Source organism: Falco biarmicus, chromosome 6 (assembly GCF_023638135.1).
Source record: "Falco biarmicus isolate bFalBia1 chromosome 6, bFalBia1.pri, whole genome shotgun sequence".
Classification (NCBI taxonomy): Eukaryota; Metazoa; Chordata; class Aves; order Falconiformes; family Falconidae; genus Falco; species Falco biarmicus.
Genome location: NC_079293.1, coordinates 70,251,333 through 70,265,833, shown reverse-complemented (window position 1 = coordinate 70,265,833; position 14,501 = coordinate 70,251,333). Strand labels below are relative to the sequence as shown.

The 14,501-nt window shown below is 34.7% G+C and overlaps 1 protein-coding gene across 1 annotated transcript in view; it reads right to left on the bottom strand.

Annotated features, from left to right (window-relative positions):
* Nucleotides 1-14,501, bottom strand: part of ASCC3 (activating signal cointegrator 1 complex subunit 3) — a 281,105-nt gene that overhangs the window by 37,633 nt on the left and 228,971 nt on the right. The window contains exons 34-36 of the mRNA XM_056342568.1: nucleotides 12,910-13,035; nucleotides 3,507-3,618; nucleotides 3,096-3,230 (exon numbers count right to left, since the gene is read on the bottom strand). Coding sequence (XP_056198543.1) covers nucleotides 3,096-3,230; nucleotides 3,507-3,618; nucleotides 12,910-13,035 — 373 coding nt within the window. The remainder of the gene's footprint in view (nucleotides 1-3,095; nucleotides 3,231-3,506; nucleotides 3,619-12,909; nucleotides 13,036-14,501) is intronic.

Sequence of the window (14,501 nt, the reverse complement as noted above, 5' to 3'; positions counted from 1 at the left end):
CGTGACTGGAGGTGTTCCCACTTGCCATGTTCCTGCTCATGTTATGGATACTTCAACCCCTAAACCATACTGAAAAAAAATCATTTGATCTTGCAGAATGCTGGCAGATGATCAAATGAAAAAAATACAACAAAGAACAGATACTGGAGAATTGACTATGAATGGTCCTGACTACTAAGTGGAAACAATTCTTGCTATCAAGCGACTTTTTTGAGAGATTCATCAGAACTAGAAACAGGATGACTCAAAACTACTTTTTTATGTGAGTTGCAAAGATTCATTGATAACTCACTGGTGAATCATCCTGCATTCATCATGCCATCAGCATGGCAAAATATCCATCTGAAACACAAAAAGCCTTAAACATTTAAAACCCTTCATATGATGATAAACTTCTGAATTCTTGAATGTGATCTTGCTTTTTTCTTGGTTTTGTTTTAAACAAATGTTTGCTCCTTTTCAAGTTACACACTGACAATTTGGTAAAAACTTGTATATAACCCATTTCAAACCCACAGCATCAGTATCTTCTTTGTTACAATTGTATACTTCTGCCTTCCTCACATACATCAGACAACTTGTAAATGTCTAAAGGCTTGCAAGATTATGAACAAAGCAAACAAACAGAAGACCCACCCATATGTCACATCTACAAAATCCTGTAACTGCATTTGGGAATTGTTTTGGTTATTCTTAAATAACACAGTCCAAAATCCAAAATTTTAAAACTGAGTGATCAGTGGAATAATCACAATTATAATTATGTTTTGCAATGAGCCTTTTTGTACTATAGCTACAGCTTTCAGTTCCAGCATCATTAAGAGATTCTTCAAATTACTTTTTAAATATCCTTTTCCCTCAGGATTTTCACTTATACCTAATTAGACTACTTACCCCATGCCATGTAATTCCCTATTGACAAAACTGCTAAATGCTTCAATAAAGAAGGAAGAGGGCACCAGTGGAGCAAGGCAGATGTAATGTCATTGGTTAACAATAGAGGTGTGAAGCAACTGCTGTAATTATAAAACTCATTAATTCACAGTGTTTAGGGGAAAAAAAAGATCCTTGGCAATAACTCTCTTGAAATGGCAATTCTTTTCAACACTACATCAGATTGAGAAAAAATCTTTTCATTTACACCTTCAAGAAGATAGAACAGTAATTCCACTAGTAATTATGAAAATCAACATCTGCATAAAAAGCACGGAAAAATTGTCAGCTATAATGGCATCCAGCATTCATACATTCTTTTCATCTTTCAAATTGAAACTGGACAATTTTTGACCCCTAACTGATTTTATTTTTAGTCTCGTTCCTCTTAAGACTGTAAATGGACAACTTTACAGATTATATTGCCAGAAAATACTAATAAAAGAATAAGAATTAAAGCAAGGTTAATGAATTTTACATTTTACAATTTCTGCCCAACAGTAGTGCGCTAGGTTTTGTCTACAACAGAAATATTTGCCATTTACCTTTGTGCTTCATGGATGCAAGCTGTTCAAATAGATGAGGAGACCTGACATAAGACAGGCAGCACTACGTTCTGCTTCCATCATTCATCTTCCATATGCTGCTCACTAGCTTGAGCAGTGTCATGAAATGTCCCTCATCTCTTCTAATGTTATTCTCAAACTTTCCCTGTCCAAATTTGTCTAAAAAGAAATCCTGAAGTTTCTAAGGAGAATTTTTTCTCTAGAGAGAAGAGATTTTAAGAAGACAGCAGCTGGAGTAAAGCTCTCACCTTGAATGCTCAGCATTACATTATTTGACTTCTGTTCACTAGTGGGTATTCCTTCTTAAAATTTCAGTTATTTTATATACAGCGCATATAGGAATTGTGGTTGATTATCATTTTGAATTCAGCCAAATAGACTGAATGTCATTTCATATAATTTGCAATGTTTTCTGACAACAGAACAACAGATATTGCAGGGTCAGTGACAGCAATTCCCCTGTTTAGGCTGTCTAACACTTTCCATTATAAAAGATTACTGTGGCCTTTATTTCTGAGCTGTAACACTCCGAATGTTTGCAGCAGGTGATTTAAATTTATCAGAAAGAAAGTCTCTGTACTAGAAAAGTGGCTTTCCTAGTGTCATGAAATACTGATCAGGTTTTGTTGAGATGCAAACTGTTGAACAGCAGTCTTTATTTTGCTGTTTGTATTTCTCCTCAGAGAAGTTTTGGCAGCATATCAAAACAATAATGAATATAAAAGAACATACATAAATACTGTAAGATGGGACTCTAGATTTGAAGTTAACACTTGGAAATCAGAATATTACGGAATTTGGGTAACTTCTATAATGTATTACAAAGACTACAATCATAAGTGGGCCTGGATAAAATTCAGGCTATTCTTGTTTTCAAATATGTTTGTATAACTAGACTTATACAATTTTGAAAAAGAGTATTTTTTAGATATAACTACTTAAGTACTTAAAAAGGAACATGGAGAAAACCTTGATTCTTTTCTGATGAGAATGTAATACTGTCATGCTGCATTGTACACTGTGTCTCCGGATTTGTAACCTAAAATTTTTTTTGTCTTACATTGCTATTTCTCTACAAAACAGTCATTAGACTAACTGTAGGAGCTGGCATTATTGCAAGTTATGACCTCAGGGACTGTGAGGTGGCTGGGAGAAGGAAAAGAATGCATTTTAGGAGACAGGTGTTCCCCATATGTCTCCCCCACTTATTAAAACTGCTGTGTCTTTCCCATCGTCCCAGTGCAAAATGGTGGCCCTGGTACAGATTTAGGATGTTGACAGGCAGTTATTATTGCGGCATTTCAATATTATACCTAGCTTAGAAAAAAACAAGTATCAGATTTGTATAGATACTGAACATTATAAAGGGACATAAAAAGAGAAACAGCTGTTTATAGTAATTTTGATGTACTGATTAGATGAAATACTTGAAACTTCAAAAATGACTCAGGTATACTATTCAAAACAACAAAAAATGAAATTATAGATCAGGAAAGAAAGGTTTTTTTTTAATTTCAGGGGTTTAATTTCACTTCTAAGTGTCTACATGTGTCATGAGTTAACGTATGTGTAAGTTAAGAAAATATCAGCACTTACTGTCAGAATTAGGAGCAATTCTTCAATGCTGCTTTCAGGTTTCAATTGATCTTTGAACATCCCAATAGTTGGATGCTTCAAATAGTAATAGGAAGCAATGCGGCCATATGTCAGAGGTTCAATGCTGCGATTATCCTGTTAAAAGAGGAATCAAATATACATGGTTCCTACAGGGTTCAATATGAATGGTTTCTACAAAACTGTAAAATATTTAAAGACTACTCTGTAAAAGAGAACAGCAAAAACGATTTAACATCATAATTTAGCTGCAACCCCAACTAAGCTCAGTTTTCAATGTAAGTCTCACAAATAGCTCCATAGACAAATTGAATCAGAAGCATGTATACTGCTGTTCCCAACTTTTAGGAGCATGTATCTTACTGAATCTTGTAAGGCACAGATTAGTCTTACCTCCCCAACTTCAATACAGTAGGAGCATTCCAAATCGAAGAGGGATTTCTCAACAAGGCTTGAGAGGTACTTATTCATAGTGTCATGGCTCACATCATCCAAGTTATAGTAACTAGATAAATTGAAAACAGATGCACTACATGAATACTTCTTAGACTGAAGATTTTTAACAATAACGTCTTGTAGGAAAACTTACAAGGCTGCTATAATACACACACATAGTTGGAACAGCAAATATCCACATTAAACAATTAAACAGAATTATTCCCTTATATAGTCTAACAAGAAATTAATGATTCTTAAATGGTTGATGAGAGTAACCAACATAATACAAGCATGTACATAGAGAAAGATGGCAATTTATCTGTCTATTAATAGAAAAATTGATACAAACAGAACTCAACTGGTTATATTTTGTTAGTGGGAAAATTCTCCTGATTGCATATTTTCCTGATCATATAAGTACAAAAGTCAACTAGCAATAATAACACAACTAACAATACTTTAACTTCAAGAGAAAGGAAGAAAGCCCACCAAGGATAGCAAATGTTCCTACATCCTGGAACTCTGAAAACTAAAACTAGGCACATACAGTGACATCTCTTGTAAATGTCACCTTAACCCAATCCAAACACTCATGTTTATTGTTTTATTTTCATGTAATTTGATTCTCAAAATCACTAAAAAAAGGAATCAGGTATTTTTTCAATGTGGTTATTTCACATGTTCATTTTCAGGTAAAAGTTATTAGGTTAACTATATACAGCAACAATGGCTCTTAGTATCTGTATGAAGGAAAAATGCTTATAAAGTGTGCCAAAAAATATTGTTATATCAGCCTATAACAAAGACCCAGTCACTGAAGTTCGTACTTCTTAACTGGAGAACTTCAGCTGTGTTATAAGATTCTTACTAACACAAACTAGTATCATTTCAGGGAGAGCTCCAGATAAAAATGTAGTAAGAAGTTTTGTCCTAGATTCAACATGGGCACCAATTCAGAAAGTAACAATTAAGTTCAATGAGCAGTAAAGAAAAACTGAGCATGCTCAGAAAGTTCAAAAATTCTGAATTTAAGCAGAGCAATTAAATCATGACATTTCAAAGTGGAATTCAAACAAACAAAAATTTTGATGATTTACTGACGTGTTAAAGGTTGTCCCTGTTCATTTAATTCTGTAAAATACTGTCACACAGACTACCGAGATTGCTGCAATGATGGAAGATGCTCCTTTGTTCATACTAGCTGTTTTACTAAATTTTCCTACTGTTACGATGTACTCAGCATCCCCACTGGAAACAATACCACATGCTGTAATAGAAAGTAGGTTCTTTCCGTGTTATTTTGTGTAGGTGAACAACAGGCTCCAAAACACTGTGCTAAGATTCATTTTAGCTGATTTTACATAGTTACAGCTACAACAGAGTAAGTCTTTTTAACTCCCTTTACTGCCAGTGGAGAGGAACATGTGCTTGCAGAATGCCATTCATCTGAAGTATTCTATATATCTGCTTTAGGATGAGGTGAAATGTAATCACTGACTGAAAAAAAGAATGTTAGGCAATCAGTTCAGTTGTTGATGCCATATTTGGGCAGATGAACCCCATTCTCTGATTTAAGCTCTGTTTCATTCACTGTAATGCTGCTGTTAGCAAATTTCAAAAGATGGAGTTGTGTTTTTATATACTACAAGCATCCTTCCATGACTGTTTTATTAACAGATTCTGATTTGCATTATTATTTTCTTAAAGTTTTTAACATTTATCCTTTTTAATAGCAGTACCATACATGAAAAAAGCCTGCATGCTAATGAGCAGTACAGTAATTTCCACATTTTTTCCCTTGTTATTAATCCCAAATTATGGGGTTAATTCTCTGATGCTTTGAATGTTCACTTATAATTGGGTAAAGATGGAGTAAAGCTGGATTAAAAAAATCTGTTCTGATAGCAGGGAACAGCTACAGTAGACAACAACAAAGTGTGTATATATATGGCAGAGGAGTTTTCAACTCTGTGATATTTCATATGGGTTCATGCTGAGATGATCTCAAATATTTAAAACATAGCTATTGTCCAAAACCAACCCAAACCAAAAGAAAAATTTATATTGACTAAAAAGTTTTATATGGTAGACAGCCAAACATTATCAGCCTTATGTGAAGAAAATTTAATTGTAGCAAAAGTACTCTAACATCATTTTCAATGCAACTTAATTTTAATGAGTCCTCTTTTAAATTTACTGAAGTAATATAGCAATGATAAAAAATGGTCAATATTTCCATCTGCACCTTTTATCTGCCTGACATCATCAAACACATTTAGATTCTGTTTTATTAGCAAAAATTACTTTGTAACATTTTGTTTACCTTCTGAAAATAATTGAGCAAATTAACTACATAAATTGTTTAAAGATGTGGAAAGATTTTCTATTTTATACATCTAAACTAATAATTATTCATTAGTATTTTTCTTTAAATTGAGTGTAACACTACTGAAATGATTATAATTAAGGCACTTTGTTGTCATAGTATTCAGACTTTCACGGTATCATTTCAGGACTGTTATTTGCAGTACCACAATATTAATGATGAACATCGATAAAACAAAGGAAGAGACATGGGCAACACACTGAAATTCTTTTCTGAGACTGCAATTTAATACACTAATTTGAACAGCTTTTATCTTACGCTCTGCTTAATTTGCAGCATTTCACACTAGACGTAATCATAAAAGGCATTATAATGCCTTTTAAAAACTATGTGAGTTCTAAAAGTGCTGATTTTTGCTAATTTTTTGTCAGAGGAGTAAACATCTATCTGCCTAGTGTGAATAAAACAATGTAAAGAAAAATCTTAAATGGTCTGTAATCTTGAGTGAAGTGGCACCAGTGTGTTTTAACTACTATCTATAATGGGGTAAATATAATTTTGAGCACACCCACAGGAGCTTCTTGGTCACTCAGCACATTTTCCCTTAATAAAAAGCAAAGCCATTCATCTAGAAAGACTATGTTAAAATCATTAGTGAAAACAGAGGTATCATGACATTAGACAGTGTTTTGAATGCACAGGCATAAATGCAAGTTGAATTTTGCACGTTGGTATGCTCCAAGTATAAAAACTGCCTTGTATGTGAGTTCCTCTATGAAGCTTTATTACCTAACTATTTAATTACAGATAAAGAATAAAAACAATGCAGTTTCATGCTCACTGCATTGAATCATCTAGTCATTATTTTCCCTTTGCTATAAACAGACAGCCTACCTTTTTATCAGCACACCATTTCATTTATTTCACAGTGAAGCCCAGTTTCACAATAATTGACTTGTCAGAAGCTCTAATTTATGAGGCTGGGCTCTGTAAGCCTTCTCCTATATTGGACTCAACCTGCACACAAGCAGGGTTGAATATTTACAATGCTGTTAACAGGTGCTGAGTTGTTTAATGATTCTAATAGCCAGAAGCGTACTGAGAAAGCCAGCGGGATCACAATTACAGGCTGTTTGAACACAACAATTACTCGTCCCCTGAGAGGTGTGAAAGTCAAAGGCAGTTTTATCCTAACAGCATCTAGCACATGGGCTAGACAGGCTAACTTCTATTAGTAGTCCATTGGGAAAAAGCAATAACAAACCCCTACGTATCATAAAAATTTACAAAGTATGTAAAATTTAAACAATCAAAACCTGAAGGAACTTTTTATTGTCTTTTAAATATTTAAAATCCCAAATCTTGTAGAGCTTAGCAAGAACAACAAACCGTGAAACATGAACTTATTTCTCTAATCTAAGGAAGTGTGGAATTTCATCAGCTGAGAAAGAGAGAGACACGTGCAGGAACATAAAATGTAGATGAAGTTACACAAAACATTTAGGATTTAATGTGAATAGTGGCAATCATTTCCTGTTTAGCTTATGTAAACCTGACCTGAGATCTCTCTGGAAAATTTTTCATCAGCCTTGAAATGGTCTTGCTATAACTGTCAATGCTGTGAAGTCATTTGTAACAGCACCATGTTTTTTATGTTCAGATTATACGGTAGTAATAGTGACACACATAATGAAAATCGGTGGCAGAGTCAGCCAAAAATATTAAAAGGACAAACTTGCTACCCAGAAGGCCTTTTGAAACAAATATGCAAAAAAGGTGAATCTACAGCATTTATTTGACAGAAGAAAGTGTGCTGAGACTTTTACTGTCCTGAAAGCAACATTTTGTTATGAACAAGTATGGGGGAAGCACAGACAGCAATTTTTGTAAATCGTTTTAATGCAGCCATCAACTGTGTTTACTTTCATCAGCTTGTAGCCTTCAGCAGCTGCCATCCTCAAATGGTACTGGGAAATGGTACTGAGTATATGGTACAACTGATGGACCTTCGTAGCCAGAGAGCTATGAACCAATGTACCAACTCACTTCTGTTGCGAAGGCATCACTGACTGACTCTGGAGTCCGTGACTGGCTTGCTATAATGCATTACAGCATGCACAAATGCTGCAGACAGTAATCTCTATATGTATTTTATGATATTTTCTTGCATTCACATATTGACTTGTGCCAGGTATGAGAAATAGGTACTTTGCTATCTTTAATCAGTTTTTAGTATATTAAACTTTGTGGTTATTTAAGAAGATCAAAAAACAGCCCAGTTTCTCCGACATCAGCAAGGTACTTGCCTCCACATCAGTGTTTGTAATTAAAACACTTACAAGAAAGTTTACCTCCTAAGATGCATTCAGAAAGAAGAGAAATCAGAGGTAATAGGCACATGTAAATTTGCTTACATATTGATTGGGCATTTCTTTTTTCCTGTGATATATTCCAACAGATAATTTGTACAGGTAAATCACATCCAAGAGTAGGAAGACATTTACGTGAATCTGCTTTCTGAACGGGGAGTTGTGGGGTCTTCAGCTTTGCATTCTCACTGCAGACTGCAGCACACTGGGCAACAGGAGGTGGCTCAAATACTCAGCAGCCTGGGGCTTCCCAGTCTGAGAGACTCAGAAAAACTTCATTCATGTGAATAGTTTGGTAAAAGCATATAATGAATTACATTCCTGTACTTCTCATATCACTGTGACCCTAATAATTTAAAAGAACAAGCTCTTGTTATGAAATTCATAATAATGCCTATAGCTGTTATTTATGAAGTATATATACATGCACACAGATCTAAATGTGACTGTAAAAGAAAGAATTCAACCTCGAGAAATATCTTTTTACTCACTCAAAATATGGTTATTGGTAATTACTGTAGTGTAATACACCTACACCTTCACCTTAGCTTCCGCCAACCTCTTCCATCTTATGTCTTAATCTTAACTAATTTAACTTGCTTTAACTAAATCTCCCCCTTCTGATTTAATTCCAAACTAGGCCTAAAATTCTGAATAACTGTGATTTCATCACTGAAATACATATAGTTCTATCCTGACTGGCTGATATTTGCTGTCACTTCAATACCAGAAAGTATATTAGAACAGTACATATTCAGATGTTTTATTTACATGTTATTAGAAATGCTCAGCTAATCATACTGAGAAAAGAAAATTTTAAGTAAAATATAAGTGTACGATGACAAGAGCTTCAGTCTGAGAAAATTTAATTATAATTTATGCTACTTTATTCTTTCACTCCAGAAAACTTCATAAGACTCATGCAAAGTGAAAAAAACCCTCCTCAATAATAATTCTGAGAATAAATTAATAAAAATTTTTTTTCAGATCTTCACAAAGAATTTACACAGAAAAATCATTTTATAAATGTGTAAATATACACACACACTCATATATATGTATAAATACATAAAAAACCCACACACATTTTAACAGTGATGTGATTTGATGCTCTCAGAATATCTAAAAATTAACTTTCCAAATGAAAGCTGATTCTGCTTAACTTTATATATGTTGCAGTTTTCTAGTTCTCTTTTACTGCACATGTATCTGGAAAATATAACTTGATTTACAAAAAATGTCTCCCATAGCCATTTCTCTATTGTAGAAACTTGTGGATTATCATCTTTTATAAGGGTGAAGGAATGAAATAGTCAAGGAATTTCAACCAAGGAAAGGAGATAGACAAGCCTCTCAAAATAGCCCCTTTCAAAGAATGAGGCACTTTGCTGATCTAGTTTGTATGATCTTATTTAAGGAAAGAACATACTGGCTAAAGCTGTATGTGGAAAGGAGAACACACTGTAGTACTTGACTGAAGTAGCACAGAAATTTTGACTTAACATGCAAATTCAAAACCCTCTCTATATTTAGGAATAATTGCTTTGAGGGAACAAGAAAGAAAGGGAAGAAACTCTGGATATTGAGACTGATACACTTTGATAAACAGTTTTACTTGGACCACCCCTCTCATTTGCACATCATCTCTTGAACAGCATGCACATGAGTAGTCAGTATACCTCTGAACAAAACCAGCACTCAGCTACTTCACTCCGCCAAATCAATAGCTCAATTACTCCTCTTAACTAGACAGTTCAAACCCATTTCACAGATTTCAAGATACAGGGATTCATCAAACAAGAAAATTAAAATGTTTTGATGAAAAGAAGTATTGTAACACATAAAATTTTTCAACACCACCATTAAAAAAGCCATTATTACAAGTCTAACCAATTATCTCAAGTGTGCCAGAAAAACTTTTGTAATAATTCCATGTTTAGAAGAAATCTGGATACTCAGAGCAAAAGGATACTTCGATCTCTACCTCACAACAAAGGTAGATTAACATTACTTAAATAATACAAATTGTAGGCATTTAGTAAGGCATTTTATGATACTGGGTTGGAACAGAATGATCCTAAATTTGTTTATGCAGCTTTAATACACAAGTAGCTAAAACTGACAATAAATGAGAATATAAATCTTCTGCATATTATCTAAGCCCATTATTTTGGGGATTTACAGCATCACATGCAATGACTTTTATGCCAATGAATCCCAAGGCAATTTACCAATCATGCATGCGGGAACTACTTATTCAGCACTAAGGTACAATCACCTGCTGGCTGGAAAACAGTTCTGGCTTCACGGTGGAAAGCAAGCTAACAAAATTGCTCTGGGGCAGGACATGATAAAGAACACTGCATCAAGTGACACTACGTGGTTATTGTGTAACTACCCAAATCAAAATTCAGCCATTGTGCTCCTACTCTTTCAAAGAAAATAAACCCTAAAACCTTTGGATTATTAAGGGTCACATCACAAATAGGTCTTGTTTGGTAATATCAATCGCTTCATATGCTCGTCTATGGAACAGTAAACTCTGTTACCATACTGCAATTTATTCAAAATTGTCCCAACTATCACTGACTTCTGCTCATAAAACTCTTCAGTCTTCCTTTGGTGTACCTCATTCAAACATCAACCACACTGGAACTGCTTGGCTTGTGGGAGGTCTGAAGATACCACAGACAGTAGGTCTAGGGACTCTACTAACTGGCTAGTTTAGTAACTTCCTATGAAACTTGATAGAATTTATTGTTATGTCAAAGAATGGAAAGCATGCGCATCCCCTGCATTTTGCACTTGGTACCTAGAAGTGACCTCTTTGACACAGTCAATAACATCCTTCACTTTTCTCCCTGCATGACTGAGTTCAGAAGGAATGCTGAATGCCTCTGCGTGGATGAGACAGGGAGTAAAGAATGCCTCTGCGTGGATGAGACAGGGAGTAAAGCAGCACTACTTGTGAATTGTTCCAACCCCCATGTGTGGCATTCCAATCTCTAATTTCATTAGAGACTTAGACTTCAAGATGCATTTCTATCTTGCCACTATGGACATGAGTAGCCAAGGTCTGTTCATCTTGTTTCTCACTACAAAGGCTCTGCATCTTACTATGAAATATAGCAGGTTCCTCCCCCTTCCTCCACTTTCTTCCCACAGTCCTCTCAGAACAGCAGAACTTTTGCTTAGAAGTTGATATTGTGGTAACTTCAGATTTAGCTTTCCATGACACTGCACATTAAAGAAACTGCTGAGTAAAAAGGACCATCAGTCAACATGCCAACCCCATACTCCAGTGGGAACCTTCTTTTATATTGGGAAGAGCTTGCCTATTAAATCAAACTACTATATTTCTATATTCTACACTTACCTTTGGGCTGTATGTTGTGTCTTAAAAATCTACCTACCACAGATACTGCACGATCAAAGTTTGCCAAAAACAAATAATTAAAAAATCACTTTAACACAGCAATTCAAGAGCAAGACATTTTAAAATAACATCACTTATTCTTTATACTAAAAAAGAATAGCGTCTGCAGTGCCAGAGTTTTTCACATTAGTTGCAGTATGGATCACCTGTAAATTCCGAAGTCATACAAATAAACACAGTTTTACCCACACCAAATTACACAAAACCAGAATTTAGCTGTTCGTTATTGACAGGGGAGAAATACCTTCCACATGAATGTATTCATTTTGTTCATTATGAAGTGAGAGAACTGAATATGTTTTCTTTAGTGTACAGTTCTAACACTCTGCATTTTTTATTTCCCAAGAAGATTAGGTGGAAATTCTGTTTTGTGGGAGATTCTCAGCATAGGACTAGATGCAGAATTCAAAACTAATGAAGACTAATAAAAAATTTAAGAAATTATTTTATCACCTGCAGCCTCCCACCAACAGGTACCCGTAAGAATCCAGCCAAAAATTCAGCCAAATGTTATAGACGTTAACATGACGTCAGGAATACAACATTGTGGAGTACATCAATAAATATTTAGTGCTATTAATGCCTAATTCTTTTTTTGCCACATTATTTTAGTGGGTGAGTGATCACATGATAGGTAACATACCGTTTACCCAAAACAATGTTGTGGCAAAGGCAGACTGCATTGCTGGAACAGCTCAGAATGATCTGCATACCAGCTGGAGCTAGGCAGGATGATAACAATCACTGAAAGTATTGCACACATGGTTTCACCAGGACACCCTAATGAAAGTAAACTTTATCACAGAGAAACAGCTGATAGCTATTCTCCCATTTATTAGGAAAATCCAGGTCTTAATAGATTTTCTATAGAAAACTGGGCAGAACATATCAATGTAGTAGCTAAAAAAAAAGTAACACATTATAAATACATACCTAAAGGAATGTGATAATCTGGAGTTTTATTTTAGGGATGCTGATGTAGTCCTCTCAATAAGGCTATTTTATAGTTGTCAATAAATTGTAAAGTTATCTGCTATGAAACGCATTTATATTTAAGAGAAAAAAATATTAAAACAATGTGCACACCAGTTCCATGTGAGGGCCAATAATGCTCCTACATTGGAGACTGCTAAGTATTCTAGGCTCCAACAGCACTGGGATCACCTTTGGATCAACTCTACCCTCAAGTTACCTTTAGATTAAATTGCATTTGTATTTTATACTTACGTTGGGTTCATTATAAGTCGACGGAAGAAATAAGTCCAGGTGATATAATCCATTGCATCCTGCTTAGAAGTAATAGTTCCAGCAGCAATTTCAGCATTTAAGTGGTCAGCTAGGACTTCTAACAAGCTGAAGAACAGGAAACAAGAGGACTTAGCTGACTTTATAATCACAAAGGCAGGTAATGCACTTTGTAGAGTTGTGCATTACAAGGTTTATTGCTTTTAATCTGAAAATATATATTTATCTTCTGGTAAAAGAGAAGCAGGCAAGAAGGGGGAATGTAATTGCAAGGTCACTCATCTTCTTTACATGATAGTGGAATGAAGATCAAATTATTTTTAGGTTGGACCAAGAATGCACAAGTTTAAGTCATTCATGGAATGTATTCAGATGGAGCTACTCAGTGGTAACTTCTGAATACTGTATGTTGACCATATGATCATGCTGGTTTAATCCAATAGAGAATCATATGGAAAGACAAACAGGAAATGAAACAGTGGCAATAGCTTAGCTAATACTTGACAAATACTTGAGGGCTATTAAAATTACATCAAAATTGCTTCCCCCAGATTTTGCCTCATCTTTATCCAAGGTAAAAAAAAAAAAAAAAAGAAGAAGAAAGAAAAGGCAACTACCCTTACCCAGAAAGATCTAAACTCAGAAACACAGAAGAACAAAAGAAGTTTAAGATGATTCTTACAAAGTAAAATACTGTTTAGTGTCGTTAAATGGAACAAAGACCTTCATTAGGGTATCTAATGAGATCATGCCTGGCCAGAGTTCAGTCAGAGAATGGCAAATACCCTTAAGGACCAAGCTAATTTTTCCGGTATTATAATCCTTTTCTTTTCCTACTGTTCTTTTTCTATTGCTAATATTTTGGTTTTACTGCTCGATACCACTGATTGCATGCTTCTGAAGATAAGAACTGAAGACGTTCTACCCAGATTGTCCAACAGAAACCGGACAGATGACAGCTATTCCATAATAAAGAGTGCTTTCTCTTTTGCTTCTAATGTGCTATATTTCAGACCCATGATTGGTGAGAGCACAAGGCCTGTCATATGAGTTGTGTACTCAAGTCTTACAACTAATACATAGACAATGACTTTTGGAAAAAGCTTTAATTAAAAAAATATGAAGTTTAATTTTACAAATTGGAAATACCACACAAAGCTGATAAATCTGTTCTTTGGTAGAACAGATGGGAAAGCATGCTGAAGCTAAAAACCCTCTAAAAACCCCCAATCAGTTTCTCTTCAAAGCTATGAAGCTTCTTAGTTCAAATACTTGATCACAAAAGCGACCAAGACAACTCTTGAGTTAATCAGTTCACAACCTACATAGAACTTAACGAGATTGCTGATACGTGAATTTTTCAAATATTCTCTGTTTATAATAAAAGGTGAAATATATCAAACTACAAAGTAAATATATGCACAGAAAATGGAACTACTAGAAACATACAATATTTATAGTATTCCAAAGCAGAACAAGGTGTGATTACTACTGTTATATTGAAGATACAATTTCTTTATTTAGAAACACCACTTGCCAATTAGTAGAAAGTTTTCCTAGTTTATGTTAGTGCC